General features: G+C 44.6%; 1 protein-coding gene across 3 annotated transcripts in view; it reads left to right on the forward strand.

The window, feature by feature from the left end:
• LOC112612115 (pregnancy-specific beta-1-glycoprotein 3-like) overlaps positions 1–19,865 on the forward strand; it is a 74,161-nt gene that overhangs the window by 50,257 nt on the left and 4,039 nt on the right. For 2 of the 3 annotated variants that reach the window (XM_025366237.1, XM_025366238.1), the window contains exons 1-5: positions 4,916–5,170; positions 6,401–6,760; positions 12,386–12,664; positions 15,398–15,676; positions 16,077–16,331. In XM_025366237.1, coding sequence (XP_025222022.1) covers positions 5,089–5,170; positions 6,401–6,760; positions 12,386–12,664; positions 15,398–15,676; positions 16,077–16,331 — 1,255 coding nt within the window. In that variant the 5' untranslated portion in view covers positions 4,916–5,088. Of the gene's footprint in view, positions 1–4,915; positions 5,171–6,400; positions 6,761–12,385; positions 12,665–15,397; positions 15,677–16,076; positions 16,559–19,865 lie in introns of those variants that run through there. The other variant, XM_025366239.1, reaches the window with a different exon arrangement.

A 19,865-nucleotide genomic window follows, 5' to 3' on the forward strand; every position in this document is an offset into this window, starting at 1 on the left:
TACCAGCCCAGGGCCCAAATCTCCTGCTGAAGAGCTGAGAGAGAAAATGGAATATCCAAAGCCTCTTACCTTTTTCCAATCCACTGCAATGGGTACCAGTGCAGTCCATTTGCCCCTGAGGACACCCACCTGCTGGTCTTTGGCTTCTAAGAGTCAGACCTCCCTGGCTTCTCTGGGTCTCAGCTGCTTTCACTCTGCTGAGTCTTGCTCTTTCACATGGGGGTCACTCCCCTGACAGGCATGTCCTCCAGCTCCAGCTGACAGGTCAGCTAAACCAGAACCAAGAGAATGAACAAAGATTTCAATATCTAGTATATCCAGCAGAGATGCAACCTGTACAAAAAAATAAAGAAGTAGAGATGCATACACCTTCCCTGACAACATTGTGTCCCAAAGCAATGTCTTCTGTGCCCCTCATTAAGGAGCTCACTGTCCCTCACCACATGGGTAAGTGCTTCCAGGGTCTCTCAATTCCTCAATGGGAGGCAACACACATTTTAACACAGTACCTCAGCAATGGAAGTGGTGATAATTTACCTACTTTGATAAAGTTCCTGAAAAGATCCCTAGACTGAAAAATTCCCCAATGAAAGATGACAGAAATGGTTTTCCAACTGCAAAACATTGGCCTCCTTGCTTTTAAAAAAGTATCCTTGAAAGAGCCAAAACAATTTTGCCAAAATAAATTGCAGAAATTGAATTTTCTTATTTCAACTCTCACAAAACATTAAAACTATTAAAAACAGAAGCTGCTGGTATAAGAATACAAATAGGGGTCAAAGGGATAGAATTAAGAGAACAGAAATAAACACTCACCCTTATAGTTCATTGCTCTTGCATAAGGTTGTCAAGATACTTAAATGGAGGAACAAGCATCCTCTCAAATAACGATGTGGAAACAACTAGATAACCACATGCAAAACAATAAACTTAGAGAACTAAACTTCCAACCATATCAAACAATTATCTAAAAATGGATCAGTGAGTTAATTATAAGATCTATAACCATAAAAACATCTTAGAAAAAGACATAGGGGTAACACTTAATGACCTCAAATGTGCCATGGATTCTCAGGTATGACCCAAATGCATGAAAAACAAAAAGGAAAAATAGATATATTGGGCTAAAATTGCAAGCCTTTTGTGCATCAAAGGATATTATCAGGAAAATAAAAAGACCAAACACAGAATGATACATAATAGTTGCAAATCACATAGACAATAGTTTCAAGCCCAGAATATATAAAAGACTGCTACAACTCAATAACAAAAAGACAAACCACCCAATTTATATAAATGGGCAAAGGACTCAAATGGAAATTTCTTCAAAGAAGATATGCAAATCATCAAGAGGGACATGAAAAGAAACTCAACATCATTAGTCATTAGGAAAATACAAAGTCAAAGCCACAAGGAGATACCACATTACACCTACAAATATGGCTACTATTCTTTTAAAATGTTAAATAACAAGTGAAAGCCTTATGTAGAATTTGGAATCCTCATACATTGCTGGTGAGATTATAAAAAGGTACAGCCACTAGGAGAAACAGTTGTGCTGTTCCTCAGGAGGCTAATCATAGAATTCTCATATGAAACAACATCCATTCCTCAGTATATATCCAAAGAATTGAATCCAGGGACTCAAATAGGTACTCGCATGGGAATGTTGATTGCAGCATTACTCACAAAAGATAAAATACGAAAACGATCCAAGTGTTCATCAACACATGAATAAACAAATGTGGTCACACATACAACAGAATGTTAATCTGCCTTAAAGAGGAATGAAGCTCTGACATCTGCTGGAACATGCATGGTCTTTGGAAACATTATGCTAAGTGAAATACGTCAGAAACAAAGTAACATATATGTATAATTCCATTTACATGAAACATCAAGAATAGAGACAGAGTAGAGATGATCAAGATCTAGGGTGGAAAATACAGGCAGTTATTATTGTTTAAAAGATACAAAGTTTCAGTTTAAAATGATAAAAATTTTCTAGGAAAAATAGTGGTGATGGTAACTGAACACTGTGTATGTGTTTATTTCCACTTGATTGCACATTTTAAAGCTTTTAAAATAGCACATTATTCACAGAACTGTGAAAAATCTATTTCTATTATTTAAATCACCCAGGCTAAGGTGTTTGTTATGGCAGCTGAAGTCCATGAATACGTCATCCGACCCAGTGTTTTCAATGAAATGTATCAGTTTATCAATCAAGTTAGCTGGAAGCTCCTGTCCCCAGAAGAACCAGAGGTCCCAAAACAAGAGCTCCAGCACGGGCTCAACCAGCACAGGTCCCATAGGGCAGTCTCGATGTCAGGCCCTGGATGGCATGTGAGGCTATAGTGATACAACCACAAAGTGAAAGTGTGTTTTTAGTACTTACAGACACTGGGGAGAACTCCGCACACCTGGAGACCACAGATACAGAGGTCAGCAAGCCCAGGCAGGGAGGAGAGAAGAGACCGGTAAGCCAATGGCTTTAGTAAGTCCAGGTGTTACCTGACAGGTTTCCAGCAGAGAGCTTTAATGAATGTGTGTAAAGCAAACAGCAAGCACTGGGACTAGGAGATCATGTTGTGACTGACAACTGGTCACTTTAAATGTGAGGGCAAATGTCAGAATTATCCGTTTAAAGAAAGCAGCTGGAGAGAAGGGAGCCCAGCACACCAAGCAGGAGAGATGCCTCTAAGATTTTATCTCTGGCAACCAACTGGAGCCACTTGAACAACCAGACACAATATTGAAAACTGCCATGGTGACCAAGGCCTGCCTCTGATGTTAGACAAATAAATTTGCACTTTAGAAAATGAATGCCAAGGCAACATGACACTATGGGCACTCATGACGTCCAGGGACACCAGCAAGGTGTGGTACTGTGCCCTGGAGTCAGAATCCTGGGTTCTGGTCCCTGGGAGTGAGAAAATGAAAATGACTTGTCCCTACTCCCCTGGCATTGATCCTCCCACCCTGCTGCTCCGTCTTCTACTCCCAAGCCCATATGCAGTGCTCAGCCCCAGACATCAGTGCCCCCGGGTATACACAGTGCCGCCTACTGCACACAAACTCACAGAAGGTGACAAAAATCTGCATTCAGAACATCCACTTGTGAAAGAGAGAGAACAGTGAACATAGAGCCACAGAGACTGGGACTCACGGAGCTGGAAGGTGATGGAGCTGTAACATAATATATGTGTGACCTCGTGTGAAATGTGCAGATCCTTGTGAAATAAAAAAGGCAGCCTGACCTGGGACTGTGGTCACCCACACTTCCCTTCCAGTCCACCAGAGGGTGGCAAAGTCCCTCCAGCCTGGAACCTTCCCAGGGGATGCCTACCTACCTCAGCAGAACCCATAGCCTAGAAGGATCCACCCTCACCAGGGTCACCTCAGCCCAAGTCCTCAGCATCCTCCATGTTCCCCACACGGACCCCGTCAGCTCCTCCCTGACCTGGCGGCTGCCAACCTAACACCACTCCCTCTGCAGGCAGCTCTTGCTCCACACACCTGCTCCATCCCTGGGCTCAGCTAAAAAGACATCTCCCAGGGCAGCCCTAGTGTACTTTCCCCTCCTGACCTCCCTTCATTCTCATCAACTCTTTCTGTCACTGCTCCCTAAATGCCCGCCTGTGCTCCATCTGTCCTGTTCTCTGGGGCATCCCAGGCCAAGCCTAGCGCTGACACAGAACAGCGGCTGCCTGAGGGTCTACAGCCTCCCCGGGAATCAGTCAGGCACACTGTGACCTGTCTGCATGCTGGACCCCGGGGGGCTCAGAGCACTTGTGATGGTCACACAAAGGCACCATCCAGGATGTGGCCACCTACTCCCGGCTGTCCCTTGGGAAGACAGACCTCTCCTGTATCCCTGCTGGGAGAAGGGGGTATTATTGCTCTTTGCTCCCAAAATACAACTCATACTCACCTGCCCTCTCAGGTATGAGCAACATCCCTCCAGGCAGGCTCTCAGGCGACTGCCTGTTCCTCCTATACAAAAAGCAGCTCAGCCAGGTCAAAACCCTCAGCACAGACCCCTGGGTATGTTAGCACATGGAAGGTTGAGCCCATCACGACCACGGAGTAAGTCGGGATTAATCTCTCCAGCTCTGAACCCCTGCTCTGTCCCAGGCTCCCCTTCCTGCATCTCAACCAGCCAAGTTCCACGGGGTTCCTGGGTAACTCCCCACTTCCTCCTGCGCCACCACGGGGAAGGTGTGGTGCCCACAGGAAAATCAGATGGGCAGAGAAGAGAGGACGCCAAAGATGGTCAGGAAGAAAGGAGAAACCCTGAGCCCCAGCTCAGCCACCAGACCCCAGGGAGCAATAGAGTGACTGAGAACTGTCCCTTTGACTATGGGACTCACAGCCCCCACTGAGCAACCAGCACAGGCCTCTCCTCACAAGAGGCACGAGAGATTCACCCTGCACACCTCCAGGAAGGACACTTTCCTCTGAGACACCCAGGTCCTGAATATCCATCCTTGGAAGCTGCAGCCAAGCTAGACACAATTAGAGAAAGGAAGGGTCCCTCTCATCAGCCAACACACAGCTCACCCACAGCACAAAGGGGTGTCCCTGTGACAGGGATCTGGTGCAGCTCCAGCCTCCAGCACTGAAGGGGAGAGCCAGATGGGGATGAAAGAGGGCAAGGGGTGTGAATGTGCACCCCGACCCAGAGGCCACTGGGACAGCAGGAGGCTGAGGCCCAGGACTGTGCTTGCCCAACCTACAGGGTATGTGTGTGACTGTGTGTGTCTGTGTGTGTCTCTTTTGTGTGTGTGTTTGTGTTTCTGCACATAGTTTGTGTCGAGGTTTGGTGACACTGCTGAAAAAGGCAGAGGCCTCCACAATTCCCAGGGACCTGACACACAGACAAAAGGAAAAAGAGAAGGAGGGACAAGGAGGCAGGACTGAGAGGGGAGGGGACAGAGACGTGTCCTGGGCACAGACCCCACCCATGAGCCTGAGAAGTGCTCCTGCCGCGGGAAGAGGCTCAGCACAGAAGGAGGAAGGACAGCACAGCTGACAGCCGTGCTCAGAAAGTTTCTGGATCCCAGGATCATCTCCACAGAGGAGAACATGCAGGCAGCACAGACCATCAGGGCCCCCTTAGTCCCTCCCTGCACACTACACATCACCTGGAAGGATCTCCTGCTCACAGGTGAGGAGAGAACTTCCTGGGAGAGGACAGGAGGAGGAAGCAGAATGCTTGGATGGGGTCTCCTGGAGAAGATGGGGTTCTAAAAAATAAAAGAAGTCAGCACTTTGGGAGGCTGAGGTGGGCAGATCATGAGGTCAGGAGTTCAAGACCAGTCTGCTCAACACAGTGAAGCCCCGTCTTTACTAAAAATACAAGAAATTAACTAGGTGTGGTGGTGTGCTCCTGTAATCCTAGCTACTCAGGAGGCTGAGGCAGGAGATTTGCATGAACCCGGGAGGCAGAGGTTGCAGTGAGCCAAGATCGCAACACTACCTGCCAGCCTGGGCGACAATACGAGATTTCATCTAAAAAAAAAAAAAAAAGAAAAAAGAAAAAAAAAAAAACCAGGAAAGAATTCTCTGTTGGAGCCTGGACAGGGGAGAATATACTTGAGAGGGACAGGGGTCAAAACAGGAAAATCACACTGAACTGGAATTGGTAAGAGGTAGGAAAATCTCAAGTGTTTCGTTTTACTGGTCAATCATCACTGGCCACCACATTTTGAAAAATGATAATAACTATTATCAGATGATATTTCAAATGAAAATATAAGCAGGGCATGAAACACTGTAGTCAGCAAAAAACTTCAACAATTGGGGAAAGAAGAAAAACAAACACCCCAGGCGTGGAGAGCCCTGGGAACTCTCACATCTACAGGAGTCTGCAGCCTGTCCGAGGCACTGGGGTGCAACCAAGATCAAAAGTCCCTGTCCTCACGGAGCTCATGCTGTCATGGGGAAGAAGACAGACATGTAAAGAGATCTAGAATGTGAGGTCAGGTGTTGACAAGAGCTCTGGAGGGAGCAGAGCAGGGAAAGGTCAGAAAGGGAAGACCCAGGGTCTCTGAAGGAGGTGTCAGGAAAGAAGTCTAAGATGCCCTGATATAAGCACGACCTGAGAGCAGTATGGAGGGAGCCATGCAGACCCCTGGGCAAGAGGATGCCAAACAGAAAAGTGCCAAGGTCGGACGTGTTGAAGGAATTCAGGTCATGCTGCTGACCTTTATCCAGTAAGACAGTAGGACACACACACAGACAAAAGGTGTGTATGTGTGTGTGTCTGTGAGTGTGTGTGTGGGGGTGTGTGTTTTCAAGGCAGATGATTGAAGAAATCTTCTCAGGACCCAGGGCCCCATATTTTCACTCCCATACATAGGTCTCAATATTGACTGATGCTCTCTCCACCTCCTAGCATCACTTTTAATCTTCTGGAACACGCCCACCACTGCCCAAGTCACGATTGAAGCCCAGCCAACCAAAGTTTCTGAGGGGAAGGATGTTCTGCTACTTGTCCACAATTTGCCCCAGAATCCTACTGGCTACATCTGGTACAAAGGGCAAATAATGGACCTCCACCATCACATTACATCATATGTAGTAGACACTGAAATAATTGTATTTGGGCCTGCATACAGTGGACGAGAAACAGTATATTCCAATGCATCCCTGCTGATCCAGAATGTCACCCAGAAGGACACAGGATCCTACACCATACAAATCATACAGCGAGGTGATACCACTAAAGGAGTAACTGGACATTTCACCTTATACCGTGAGTGATTCCACATGATCCCTGGGTGTTGGGGTGTGGGGTCACGTCTACGTTGCACACACAGGATTGTCAGACCTGGACTGTGCCTGTGTCCCTCTCTGCATTATGTCCCATGTTGGGGTTTCGGCATTTAGTGCAGGACACACACAGAGGAGACAAATCACAACAGATCAGAATTCCTTTCCTGTCTCCAGACCCTGCAGACACTTGCTGCACAGGAAGGACAGTCTGATGGGGGAGGTGCGTAGCAGGAGATCAGTCTCAGCCAAGCACCTCATGCCCTCTTCATAAACTTGACCCTGAGAAACACCCTGGAGCATTGAGCAGGGCTTTGCCTAAGAGGCCCCATGAGATACTCTCAGAGAAGCTCAGTCCTAGAAGCCTCAACCCCAGACCCCTGTCCTTAAATCCTTACTCCAGATAAAGCTGAGGAGCCTGTGCCAGGGCTGGGTTGTGGCAGGGCTTACTGGGACCAAGGATTCACCAGATGTCTGAGTACTGTGTCTCCTGGAGCTCCTCACCAGCCAGGGCTCAGCCCTCAGAGCCTCTTCTGGGCAAGGACAGAGTTTTCTTCACCTGAGACTCAGAGTGGAGAGGACAGAAAGACAAGCTTTGTAGACCATTAGCCAACTGCCTTGTGAGGCTTAGGACACTCCATAGGAAGTCTAATGTCCCCAGAAGCAGAAACAGAAGAGAGAAAATGTACCTGGCAGGAGTTTGTCCACAGGGATCTGACCTAAAGGTGCTCTCTCATGGAAGTGAATGATAATAAATGCTGTTTGTGTGAATATCTCCACTGTGCCAAGCATTAGGTCGCGTGACTGTGAATAATTTTCAGTTTATTCACAGATAGTATGAAAAGCCACAGTCCATTTGCCATTTAGCTTATTTGACTGAGAGAAAACTGAGGCACAGGAAGGCACAGTCACTGAACCAGAGTCACACAAACACAAAAGGCAGATCAAGGTCACATGAGGTCTGTCTGCAGCCACAGGCCCATCCTCTCCTCCACCAGAAGTGAGGAATCATTGGGTTCCAAGGACCCCATAGTCATTTATTGGCTCAAATCCTCTCTTCTTAGGCATCCAAACATCAGAGGAGTGAGAGCAAATGGTCAGCTGATTAGTCTGTTCTCCAAAACTAAATCACCTGCCTCAACTGTCAGAGTCAGTGCAAAAAATGTCCAGGCCTCCCCCGCATATCTTAACCCCTATCACTGAACCTGAAATCCTGTGTTTCTCAAAGTGCCCATGTCACTGGTATGACAGGATAAAAGAGAGGACCTTGTTTTCATTCCCCACTCACACCCCGCACCAGCACAGGCCCAGTGAGAGACACACACTCAGGAGCTCTCACATAACAAATGAAGGAATTGAATGAAGAAACGAATGATCCATAACCTCTTTAGAGACTGGATCTTGGATGCAGAAACCTAGGAAGTTCTAGTCACACCTGTCCCTTTTCCTTCAGAGGCTGACACCCATGTTTCATCCCCCCCACTACCTCTTGCCCCTAAACCACCCCACCTCATGTGTAACTCTGAATCTCCTTGGCGTCTGGAGGGTTTTTGAGGGCTCTCTGATCTTGGACAGTGGAACTGGAGGCACCTGGTCCCTGGGGTTTCTGAAGTCACTGTGGCCCCCACTGTTCACTGCCACACTGTCTCTGCCTCTCTCTGCTTCTCTGTGTCCCTCATCTTGCCCCATTTCATTCTACCTGGCAAGCCCTGTCCTGCACAGCTTCTTCCTCCATCCCTAGGCCTTCCCCAGACAATCCCTCTAACTAGGCTGACTGTTCTGTTCCCTTCCTGCTAACACTGTTGCCTGGCCCACCTCCCAGGGAATAGGATAGGCAAAGAAATCACCTGGAGTTGTCACTCCTGCCAGGCTTCATCTCGAGCCAATGACCCGAGGTCACTAAGAGAATAAGCTTCCACTGTATCCCCACCCAGGGCTCTGTCCCTTTGTGAGGCTGTTCTGTGGACAAGACCATGGGACAGGGATAAGCAGCTCCTCCATCCACTCTTATAATTCCCAGACAAGTTCTTCTGGCCTCCTGCACAAACCAAACCAATTTATCCTGATGATGATTTGCAGTAAAGAAAGATTTTAATGAGTCCAAGTCTGCCAAACAGGAGGACAGAGGTTTATTATTACTCAAATCATCCTCCCTAGTGGATCAGGGGTTAGAGATTTTCAAGGATAGTTTCAGGGGCACAGAACTGAAAAATGGGTACTGCTGATTGTTTGGGGATGGAATCATGAGGGCAGAGGGAAATGATTTGCTTGTGCTTGAATCTGCCTCTAGGTGGGGACCACGTGACTGACTGAGCCATTAGTCATGGATATGGATGAGGTCAGCCGGTTGCCAGAATGCAAGGAATGAGAAACATCTCAAAAGACCAATCTCAGGTTCTACAATAGTGATGTTATCTATAGGAACAATCAGTTACAAATTTTGTAAAATCTGGCCAAATGACATTTGAGCAGTAAGGGATTATAGAAACTGTGCCTACCTTTTAGCAGAAATCAGTTCCGTCCTATAATCTTACTCTCATGGTCTTTCACCAGTTTTACAAAGGCAATCCCTGGGCAAAGTAAGGGTATTAGTTTTATGGAGGAACTATTATCATTCTTGCTTCAAAGTTAAACCATAAACTAAATTCCTCCCATGGTTAGCCTGGCCTATGTCCAGGAATGAGTGAGGACAACCAGCCTGAGACTAGATGCCAGATGGAGTCAGCCATGCTAGTTTGCTGTCACTGTTGTAATCTTTGCACTGACTCACCAGGGTGTCAGAGGCTGGACAGGTCTGCAGTCTCCAAAGCCCATGGGCTGACTTCACCCATTTCACTCATGACTCCATCCTCAACCTACCATGGAGCTCACATTCTCCAGTCACTTCCTAGAGATTTCTGGTTTCCTGTCAGGCATATAACGACCTTGAAATTTGTCACTTGGTTCTAGCAGTAAAAACCTGAACAAACTGAAAAGTCAACAACTTGTTAAAATCTCTCAGAGATGGCCAGGCACAGTGGCTCACACCTGTAATCCCAGCAGTTTGGGAGGCTGAGGTGGGTGGATAATGAGGTGAGGAGATCGAGACCATCCTGGCTAACACGGTGAAACCCCGTATCTACTAAAAATACAACAAATTAGCCGGGCGTGGAGGTGGGCAACTGTAGTCCCAGCTACTCGGGAGGCTGAGGCAGGAGAATGGCATGAAACGGAGGCAGAGCTTGCTTGAGCCAAGATCGTGCCACTGCACTCCAGCCTGGGCAACAGAGCGAGACTCTATCTCAGGAAAAAAAAAAAAGTGCTGTTAGAGAAATGAAAAATGTTTTTGATGCTTACTGGTAGACTGCACACCGCTGAGGAAAGAATCCCTGGCTTGAGGATGTGTGAATAGAAACTTCCAAAACTGAAACAGGAAAGTTCAAAAAGAGTAGGGGGAGAAATGTGAAACAACACATTCAACTTCATATTTAATACTTTGTATTGACAATAGCAATTTCTAAATGTTGTAGTTGTGGGACAACCGCCAAGGATGTAATATACATGTAATGGGAATACTGGTGGATGCCGGGACTTGTTGGAAGTGGCCAGGTGGGTGTTATCTGATGGTTTCACTGCCTGTGCCACACACAATTGTTTCCTCATGATGATGCCATTTTCATAAGGTGGGGTTCTTCGTGTGGGGGACACATGAGCCATTGGCATCTCACTTAGACTCTTCCTAATTCACACAAACTGAAACTCTAGTTGTCTTTCCTGAGGTTAAGAGAAAATGAAGAAAGCATTTCACATACCTGTTTTGGGCTCCTCCCCATTTTTCCTAACTCTACTCAGAAATTAGAAACAAGTTCTTTCTATATTTACTAACATAACAAACATCCCTTCTTTAAATTCTGCATCATTCCTCCCTTTATGTAATAGACACACTGGCCAGTTCTGTCCTTTTAATGGGACTCTTTCTACTTAAGGACTTGCTAATTTCAAATCACCTTTGGCATCTTTCTTTGAGCATAATGTGATCGTGCTGGAATTCACCCCACACCTAAACCTTAACTGGGTATCAAGAGAAATACTGCTACCGGAAATTGATCTTAGATGTTTGGACTATCAGTAAAAAATTTCCACTTATGACAACATTTTAATGTTTCCCCCAAATATTTTTTTGTTTTGTTACTGGAATCAGAACATAACATGAGGTCTAAACTCCTGACAAATTTTTATGGGAAAATTGCTGTATTACAAACTGAATATCCCAAATCCAGAATCCAATATCTGAAATGCTCCAAAATCCAACACTTCTGACCACTGATGTGGTGCTAAAAAGAAGTGCTCACAGGAGAATTTTGGATTTTAAATTTTTCAGATTTGGGATGCTAAACCAGTACATCTACTGCAAATATTCCAAAATAAAAAAAGTTAGAAATCCAAAACACTTCGCTTTAAGCTTTTTGCATAAGGAACACTTTATCTGTATGAACTATAGGCATGAAGCTCTACAGGAGGTCTCTAGAATCTCCTCATCCTGCATAACTGAAACCGCACACACATGGAACAGTGCCCTATTCCCACGATCCCAGCTACTGGAAACTACTATTCTACTCTCTGATTCACTCTGGAATCCACTGAGGTGAGGTACATAGAGTAGACAAACTCATAGAATCAGAGAGTAGAATGTCTAATGAGAGAAAGTATCTGCAAGACTTCTTCCCAAATATTGGTCTAATAGCCACCAAATACATAGGGTCCATGAGGGCCAGACTTCCATCATCAGTTCATGTTTGCCCTTTCCACCAGTTAGTTCTGCATTTGCAAACATCCACATATATTTCTAGAAAGATCCACATGGTCCTCACCTGCCCTCTACAGGGGGAAGGGAACATCATGGACACGGAGCAGGGAATATGGTCTTGGTCCAAAGCTATCAGCTCTTGCCTGTTGCCTTCACTCTTCATTCCTTGGACTCTGCTCTATCTTTAGAGGTCACTGGCTCAAGTCAGTCACTATGAGACAGCTGGGAAAACTGCCCCACCTTGTGGCTCCACTGTCTGATCACTGAACAGACCTCCAGGCTTGACTCTGGTCTCCCCTGTGCTATTTCTGCTGAAGTGCTGAGTCCCAAGCCAGGCTTCCCAGTACCCAAAGGGTTTAAGGACAATGGGAAGTTCCATCATCCATCTCTAGGATGTCCTTGGAAAGGGAAGCCACAGAGAAAACATACCTTGGGGGACAAAGTAAGACTGAAACTAAGAAGATTCCAGTACTGCATGCTCCAGGTGAGGACCACAGGGTGGGCCAGGCAGGCAGTTGGAGAGGGAGGGACTCAGAGAGGCACCAGGAGCTGTGACTGCTGGTCCTGTGTCTTTCCATGACCTAATACTGCTGCTCAATTCACACTTGAAAAAGTCTGTGCTTCTCCCACATAAAGCAGGCAACCTCACAATCTCTGAGCCCTCAGATTGCCATGCATCTCTCTTGTAACACATACACCTACCATGGGCTTTTAAGGACTTGTGTGGGCTGAGAGGTGGGAAATGCCATCTCTGATTGAAAAATGTCTTAGGAGGAATCAAATGTGCCACACAAGGCAATCTTCTCTCTGTTATCTCCACAGTGGAGACTCCCAAGCCATCCATCTCCAGCAGTAATTTACACCCCAGGGAGGCCGTGGAGACTGTGATCTTATCCTGTGATCCTGACACTCAGGACGTAAGCTACCGGTGGTGGATAAATGGTCAGAGCCTCCCTATCAGTCGCAAGTTACAGCTGTCCAAAAACAACAGGACCCTCGTTATATTTGGTGTCACAAAGGATACTGCAGGACCCTATGAATGTGAAATGAAGAACCCAGTGAGTGCCAGCCACAGTGACCCAGTCACCCTGAATCTCCTCCGTGAGTATCTTCTAATTCTCTGTGAGGCAGGCTGCCATCCCAAATACACATGGCCAGAGGCCAGGCCTCTCAGTCCTTCTCAGGTGCAAGTACAGAGACCTTTACCTCTGGACATCAAAGCTGGCCATGATTTTCTGCCCCAGGCAAAACAGAGTAGGCTTAGGCTTGAACAAAAATTGGAGAGAAAAGGCTACTCCTGTCATGGGAGACTCAGGGTCCACAGATTATGATGGGAGAAACAGGTAAATGTCTCAGGGTCCAGATCAGTGAACACAGCAGGGATTTGGCTAGAACTTCAGTGTTGTGACTTAGCTCACAGGGTCACTCTGGTCCTTCCACAGACCAGGATTTTCCCTTCCCTCTGACATCATCACCTGTGACTTTATTCTCTTTGTTCCAGATGGTCTGGATGCCCCCACCATTTCTTCTTCATACACCTATTACCATACAGGGGAGTCCCCAAGCTCTCCTGCATCACAGACTCTCACCTACTGGCAGAGCATTGTTGGCTGATTGATGGGAAGTTCCAGCAATCAGCACAAGTGTTCTTTATCTCCCAAATCACTAAAACATATACAGGGGTCTATGTCTGTTTCATCCATAACTCAGTCACTGGTGGAAGAAATCTCATAATCAAGAGGATCATAGTCCCTGGTAGGTGGATCCCTGGAGCATTGGCAATATGTTTTCCAGTGAAGTCTATCTGGCTATCAGGAAAGAGCCACCTGCCCTCTGCAAAGAGAGAGGGAAAATCAAAAACACAGGACAGGGAATATGTTTCTGATCCAAACCACCAGCTTTCGCCTGTCCCCTTCACTCTTTCTAGATCATTCTTTAGACTATACACTAACAATGAACAATCTGAAAGGAAATTAAGAAAACAATTTCAATTCACATTAACATCAAAAGGAATAAAATATTTTGGAATAAGTTTAACCAAAAGGTTGTAGGGTTATATCCTGAAAACTACAAAACATTACTGAAAGAAATTAAAGATGACATCAATATGTGGAAAAGCATTTCATTTTCACGGATTGGGAGAATCAATATTGTTAGGAAGACAATACTACCCAAAGTGAGCTGCAGATTCAACGCAACCCCTACCAGAATCCCAGTAACATTTTTTGCAGAATTACAAAAATCTGTCCTAAATCTGACCTGACAGGCTCTTATTGATGACTGCCACAACAGAGACACTGAGAAAAAGATGCAACCATGAAAAGGTGGAAAGATTTGATGACGTAGAAAATAGCAATCAGCCTTTCTCACATCCCAAAGCCTTCAAAAATATACTAGTGCAGCATGGCCAGTATGGAACTGACCAAAAACTAATCACCAAGCTAGAAACGTGGTGAGAGAAAAAAAAAGGGGGGTGGAAGAATGTATTTGGATAATCACCTACCACTTTGGTGTACTACTCTGATGCTGAAAAGGAATGCTACCTGGAGCATTTTAGATTTTGAATCTTTCAGATTTGGGATGCTAAACCAGTAAGTATATGACAAATATTTAAGAATAAAAAAAAAATTAGAAACCCAAAACACTTTTTTTCCTAAGTCTTATGCATAAGAAACACTCAATCTGTGTGAACTATAGGCATCGAGCTGTACAGCAGATCTCTAGAACCTCCCCATCTTGCATAACTGAAACTGCACACACATGAACAACTTCTGATTCTCCCCAATCCCAGCTCCTGGAAACCAGCAGTCTCTTCTCAGATTCACTCTGGAATCCACTAACATGAGGTCCCTAGAGTAGCCAAACCCATGGAATCGGAGAGTAGAGTGTCCAGTGAAAGAAAATATTTGCAAAATTTCCCCCCACATTTGTCTCATATCCATCAAACACACATGGTCCAATGAGGACCAGATTTCTAGCAGTTCATTCCCACCCTTTCCACCACTCAGTTCTGCATTTGCAAATGTCCACATGTATTTCTGGAAAGATCCACATAGTCCTCACCTGCCCTTTGCAGAGGGAGAGGAAACTTAAAGAACTCAGAACAGGGAACATGGTTCTGCTCCAAAGCCACCAGCTCTTGCCTGTCCCCTTCACTCTTTCTAGATCATTCCTTGCACTCTGCTCTATCTTTGGAGGTCACTGGAACAAGTAAGTCATCATGAAACACTTGCAGAAAACTGCCCCCACCTTGTGCCTCCACTGCCTGATGACTGAACTGACCTCCAGGCTTGACTCTGGTCTCCCCTGTCTTATTTCTGCTGAAACATCCAGTCCCAGGCCAGGCTGCTCAGTATCTTCAGGGTTTCAGGACAGTGGGAAGTCCCATTACTACTCATCTCTAAAATGTCCTTGGAAATGGAAGCTGCAGAGAAATCACATCTAGGGGTCAAAGTAGGATGGAATTTGGAAGGGGCCTAGCAGTTGTACATTCCAGGTAAGGAACCCAAGGTGAGCCAGCCAGACAGCTGATTAAAGAGGGACTGGGAGGGGTACCAGGTGCTCTCACTCCCACTGACGTGTCTGTCCGTGACCCAGCACTGCTGCTCAATTCACACTTGAGAAAGTCTGTGCTTCCATAAGACAGAGCAGGCGGCCTCACAGTCTTTGAGCCCTTAGGTCATCATGCATCTGTCTTGTGACACACGCACCAGCTATTGGTTTTCAAGGACTCGGGTGGGCTGAGAGGTGGGAGATGCCAACTCTGATTGAAGGATGCCTGTGGAAGAATCAAAGCTGCCACACGGGACAAACTTCTCTCTGTTATCCACACAGCGGAGCTGCCCAAGCCTTACATCACCAGCAACAACTTCAACCCCATGGAGAATGAGAATGTTGTAGCCTTAACCTGTGAACCTAAGACTCAGAACTACACCTACGTGTGGTGGGTAAATGGTCAGAGCCTCCCGGTCAGTCCCAGGCTAAAGCAACCCGGTAAAAACAGGTTCCTTATTCTACCCAATGTCTCAAGAAATGACACAGGACCCTATGAATGTGAAATACGGGACCGAGTTGGTAGCATGCGCAGTGACCCCATCACCCTGGATGTCCTCTGTGAGTATCTTTGGTTCCTCTGTGGGCCAAGTCACCAGCTTAAATTCAAACAAACAGAGGCCAGGCATCTCAGTCTCTCTCAGGTCAAACTACAGACACTTTCATTTCTGGACACCCGAGCTGGCCATGACTCCCTGCCCTGGGAAAACCTGGGCAGGCACAGCCTTAACCAAGGATATAAGGGGAGGGGATGCCCTTGTCATGGGAGACTTGGGATCTACAGTCTCTGATGGCAGAAACAGGTGAATACCTTAGGCCTCAGCTCAGTGAACACAGAAGGGGTTTGGCTGGGACCTGAGGGTGTGTCTTGGTTCAGAGGGACACTGTGTCCCTTTAAGAGACCAGGAGTATCCCCTTCCCTCGGATGACATCACCTGTGACTTTATTGTCTTTACTCCAGATGGTCCAGACGTCCCCAGGATTTTCCCTTCATTCACCTATTACCATTCAGGAGAAAACCTCTACTTGTACTGCTACGCGGACTCTAACCCACCGGCAGAGTATACTTGGACAATTAATGGGAAGTTTCTGCAATCAGGACAAATACTCTCTATCCCCCAAATTACTACAACGCATAGCGGGCGCTATGGTTGCTGTGTTCGTAACTCAGTCACTGGCAGGGAACGTTCCACATTCAAGACGATCAAAGTCTCTGGTAAGTGGATCCCTGCATCATTGGCAATAGGGTTTTAGGTGGAGTCTATCTGGCCTTCAGAGAAGAGTCAGGAAAACATTTTTATTCCCAGTCTGTGCCCCATGGGCAGAAGCAAATCCTAATTTCTCCTCCTGAACCCTCCCAATTTGTCTCTACAGACTCTCTTCTGCTTGTTCTTCTGTTTTTCATGGCTGACCTTGTGTCCAGCCTGAGAACGGTAGGGAGGGGGCTTTGTCAGCCCTGAGCCCTATGTGGTGGAAGAGGCTTCACAGAGGGACAAGGAGAGTCCTCAAGATCAAGTTGCTTCTTGCTGTCAGCAACACATCCCTTTCCGCTACGTCTTTGTTTTCTTTTACCTACTCCATGAGCTACAACGAACATCTAAGGCTATGAAACAAGCTCACATTTTTCCCCTAAATGAGAGGACGAAGCCCCTTGGATGAGAGAGGGGCAGCTCCAACCGCTCCCTGCTCTGCCCCAGCGTTCTCCGGTGACTGGCCCTGCCTGACTCCACCTGGTGTGGGACCAGCATGTGTGAAGAAAGAGTCCTGGTGGCCTGTCCTGAATTCGGCTAAATTGAGCTGCCAGTTGAAGTGAAGCCTAGGCTGCAGGGAAATAAGAAGAGAGGGAGCCTCGGGGCAGACCCTTGAGCTGCGTCCTGGTTCTGAAGTCACCGGTTGTATGAGGCTGTGGGCACAGCACGTGGGACACAGCACAGAGGACAGTGAGTGATGCGCACTTGGAGAAATAGTGAGAATCACCTCTCAGGCTGTGCATGGCAGGAAAGGGGCAATGCCAAAAAGTGTGTATTTATAGAGAGGGTAAGACTGCCAGACACTTTATTTATGTCTAATATATCATTAACTATTTCTAATTGTGTAATTTAGTGTTGTATAATAATCACACTATCTATTTCCAGATCTTTTTCCTTTTACCGTATTAAACTTCTTTACCCGATAAACAGGAACTCTAACTCCTTCTCCCCGTAACCCCTAGCACCCATCATTCTACTTTCTGTCTCTATGTAACTGGCTATTCTATCTTTCATATATAGAATTATATAATAATTATCCTTTTGAGTCTGGCTTATTTCAGTTAGCATAATGTCTTCAAGGTTCATCCATTTTGCCTGATGTATTGGAATTTTATTCCTTGTTAAGGTTGAATAACATTTTGATGTATAGATATACCTCATTTGCCTACCCACTTATCTTTCAATGGACTTTTCCATTGTTTCCTTTTTTGGCTATTGTGAGTAATGCTTCTCTGAACATCAATGTGCAAATCTTTCTTCAAATTTCTTTCAATTCTATAGGCAGTATGTCCAGAAGTGGAATTGCTGGATCAAATGGTAATTTATTGTTTAATTTTTTGAGAAACAGCCATACCACCTTTTACAGTGGCTATAACATTTCCCATTCCCGTCAGCAATGCACTAGAGCTCCAATTTTTCCATCTATTTGGAAACATTTGATGTTTTGTGTTGCTGTCATTGTTGTTGTTTATCAAAGCCATCCTAAAGTGTGTGAGGTGGTGTCACATTGTGGTTTTGATTTGCATATTTCTAAGTATTCATGACATTGAGGAACTTTGCATGGGCTTATTGGATATTTGTATATCTTCCTTGGAGAAAACTCTATTTTAATCCTTTGTTCATTTTTTAATTGGGTTTTTGGATATTTGCTGTTGTTGACTTGTAGTTTTTCATGTATTCTGGAAATTAATTTCTTATCACACTTTTAATTTGCAAATGTTTTTCTCATTTCATGGGTTGCCTTTTTACTCTCTTGATAATGTTCTTTGATATATGAAAGGTTTTGATTTTTATGAAGTCCAATTTATAAATTTTATTTGTTGCCTGTGCTTTTGATGTTACAACCAAAAAATCATTGTGAAATCCAATATCATGAAGCTTTTCTCCTATGTTTTCTTCTAAGAGTTGTGTAGTTCTGCTCTTACATTTAGATCTTTGATTTATTGTGGGTTAATTTTTGTATATGATGTTAGGTAAAGGTTCCACTCATTCTTGACCTTAGATATCCACCTTTCCCAGTATCATTTGCTGAGAACACTGTCCTTTCAACATTGAATGATCTTGGCACACTCGATGAAAATCATTTGGCCATATATGCAAAAATTTCTATCTGGGCTCTCTGTTCTGTTTCATTAGTTTCTATGTCCTCCTTTATGCCAGTACCACACTGTATTGATTACTGGGACTTTGTAGTAAATGCTGAAATCAGGAAGTGTGAGTTCTCCAGCTTCATTCTTCCTCTTCAAAGTTGTTTGTCTATTTAGAGTCATGAGATTCAATATAAATTTTAGGACCGATTTTTCTTTTTCTGCAAAAATGTCACTGAGTTTCTGATAGGAATTGTATTGAATCTGCAGCTCACTTTGCATAGCATTGTCCTCCTTACAATATTGAACCTTCTAATTCATGAAACAAAGTGTCTTTCAATTTATTGATGTCATCTTTAAGCAATATTTTATGGATTTCAGGTATAATCATTTCACCTCTTTGGATAAACTTATTCCTAACTCTTTTATTCTTTTTGATATTAATACAAATTAATTTTTTTAAAATATCCCTTTAGATTGTTCATGGGTAATGTATTGAAATACAATTGATGTTTGTTGATTTTGTATTGTGCAACATTACCGAATTCATTTATTAATTCTAATAGGTTTGTTCCATCTTTAGGATTTTCTACATATGAATTCAAGTTATCTGTGAACAGAAATAATTTTACTCCTTTCTTTCAATTTGAGTATCTTTTTTTAAATTCTTGCCTAATTTTTCTGACAAGACCTTTCAATACTACATTGAATAGAAGTGTCAAAAGCAGCATTCTTGTCTTGTTCCTGCTCATACAGGGAAAAGCTTTCAGTCTTTGTCTGTTGAGTATGATGTTAGCATTGGGTTTTTCACATATTGACTTTATGTTGAGGTCATTTCCTTGCATTCTTAGTTAGAATGTTTTCATTATGAAAAAATATGAAATTTCATCAAATGCTTTTATTGATTAATTCTTATTACCGATTATAGTTCGCATCATGTTTTTGTTTTTCTAGGAATTTGTCTATTTCCTCTAGGTTATCAAATTTTTTGACATACAATTATTTACAGTACTTTCATAACCATTATTTTATTATAATTGCTAGTAATCACTTCATTTTATTTTTTCTTTTCACTTGTTTTTTATCTTTTTATTTTTTTCTTTGGAGAGAGAGAGACAGGCTCTCACTCTGTAGGCCAGCCCAGGCTGAAATACAGTGGTGTGATTAGGGATCACTGCAGCCTCAACCTCCTGGGCTTAAGCAATTCTCCTTCTTCAGTCTCCCAAGATACTCGGGTTACACATGCATGCCACCATGCCCAGCTAATGGGCTTTTTTTTTTTTAATTTATTTATTATTATTATACTTTAAGTTGTAGGGTACATGTGCATAACGTGCAGGTTTGTTACATATGTATACTTGTGCCTTGTTGGTGTGCTGCACCCATCAACTCGTCATTTACATCAGGTATAAC

The sequence above is a fragment of the Theropithecus gelada genome, chromosome 19 (genome assembly GCF_003255815.1).
Source record: "Theropithecus gelada isolate Dixy chromosome 19, Tgel_1.0, whole genome shotgun sequence".
Classification (NCBI taxonomy): Eukaryota; Metazoa; Chordata; class Mammalia; order Primates; family Cercopithecidae; genus Theropithecus; species Theropithecus gelada.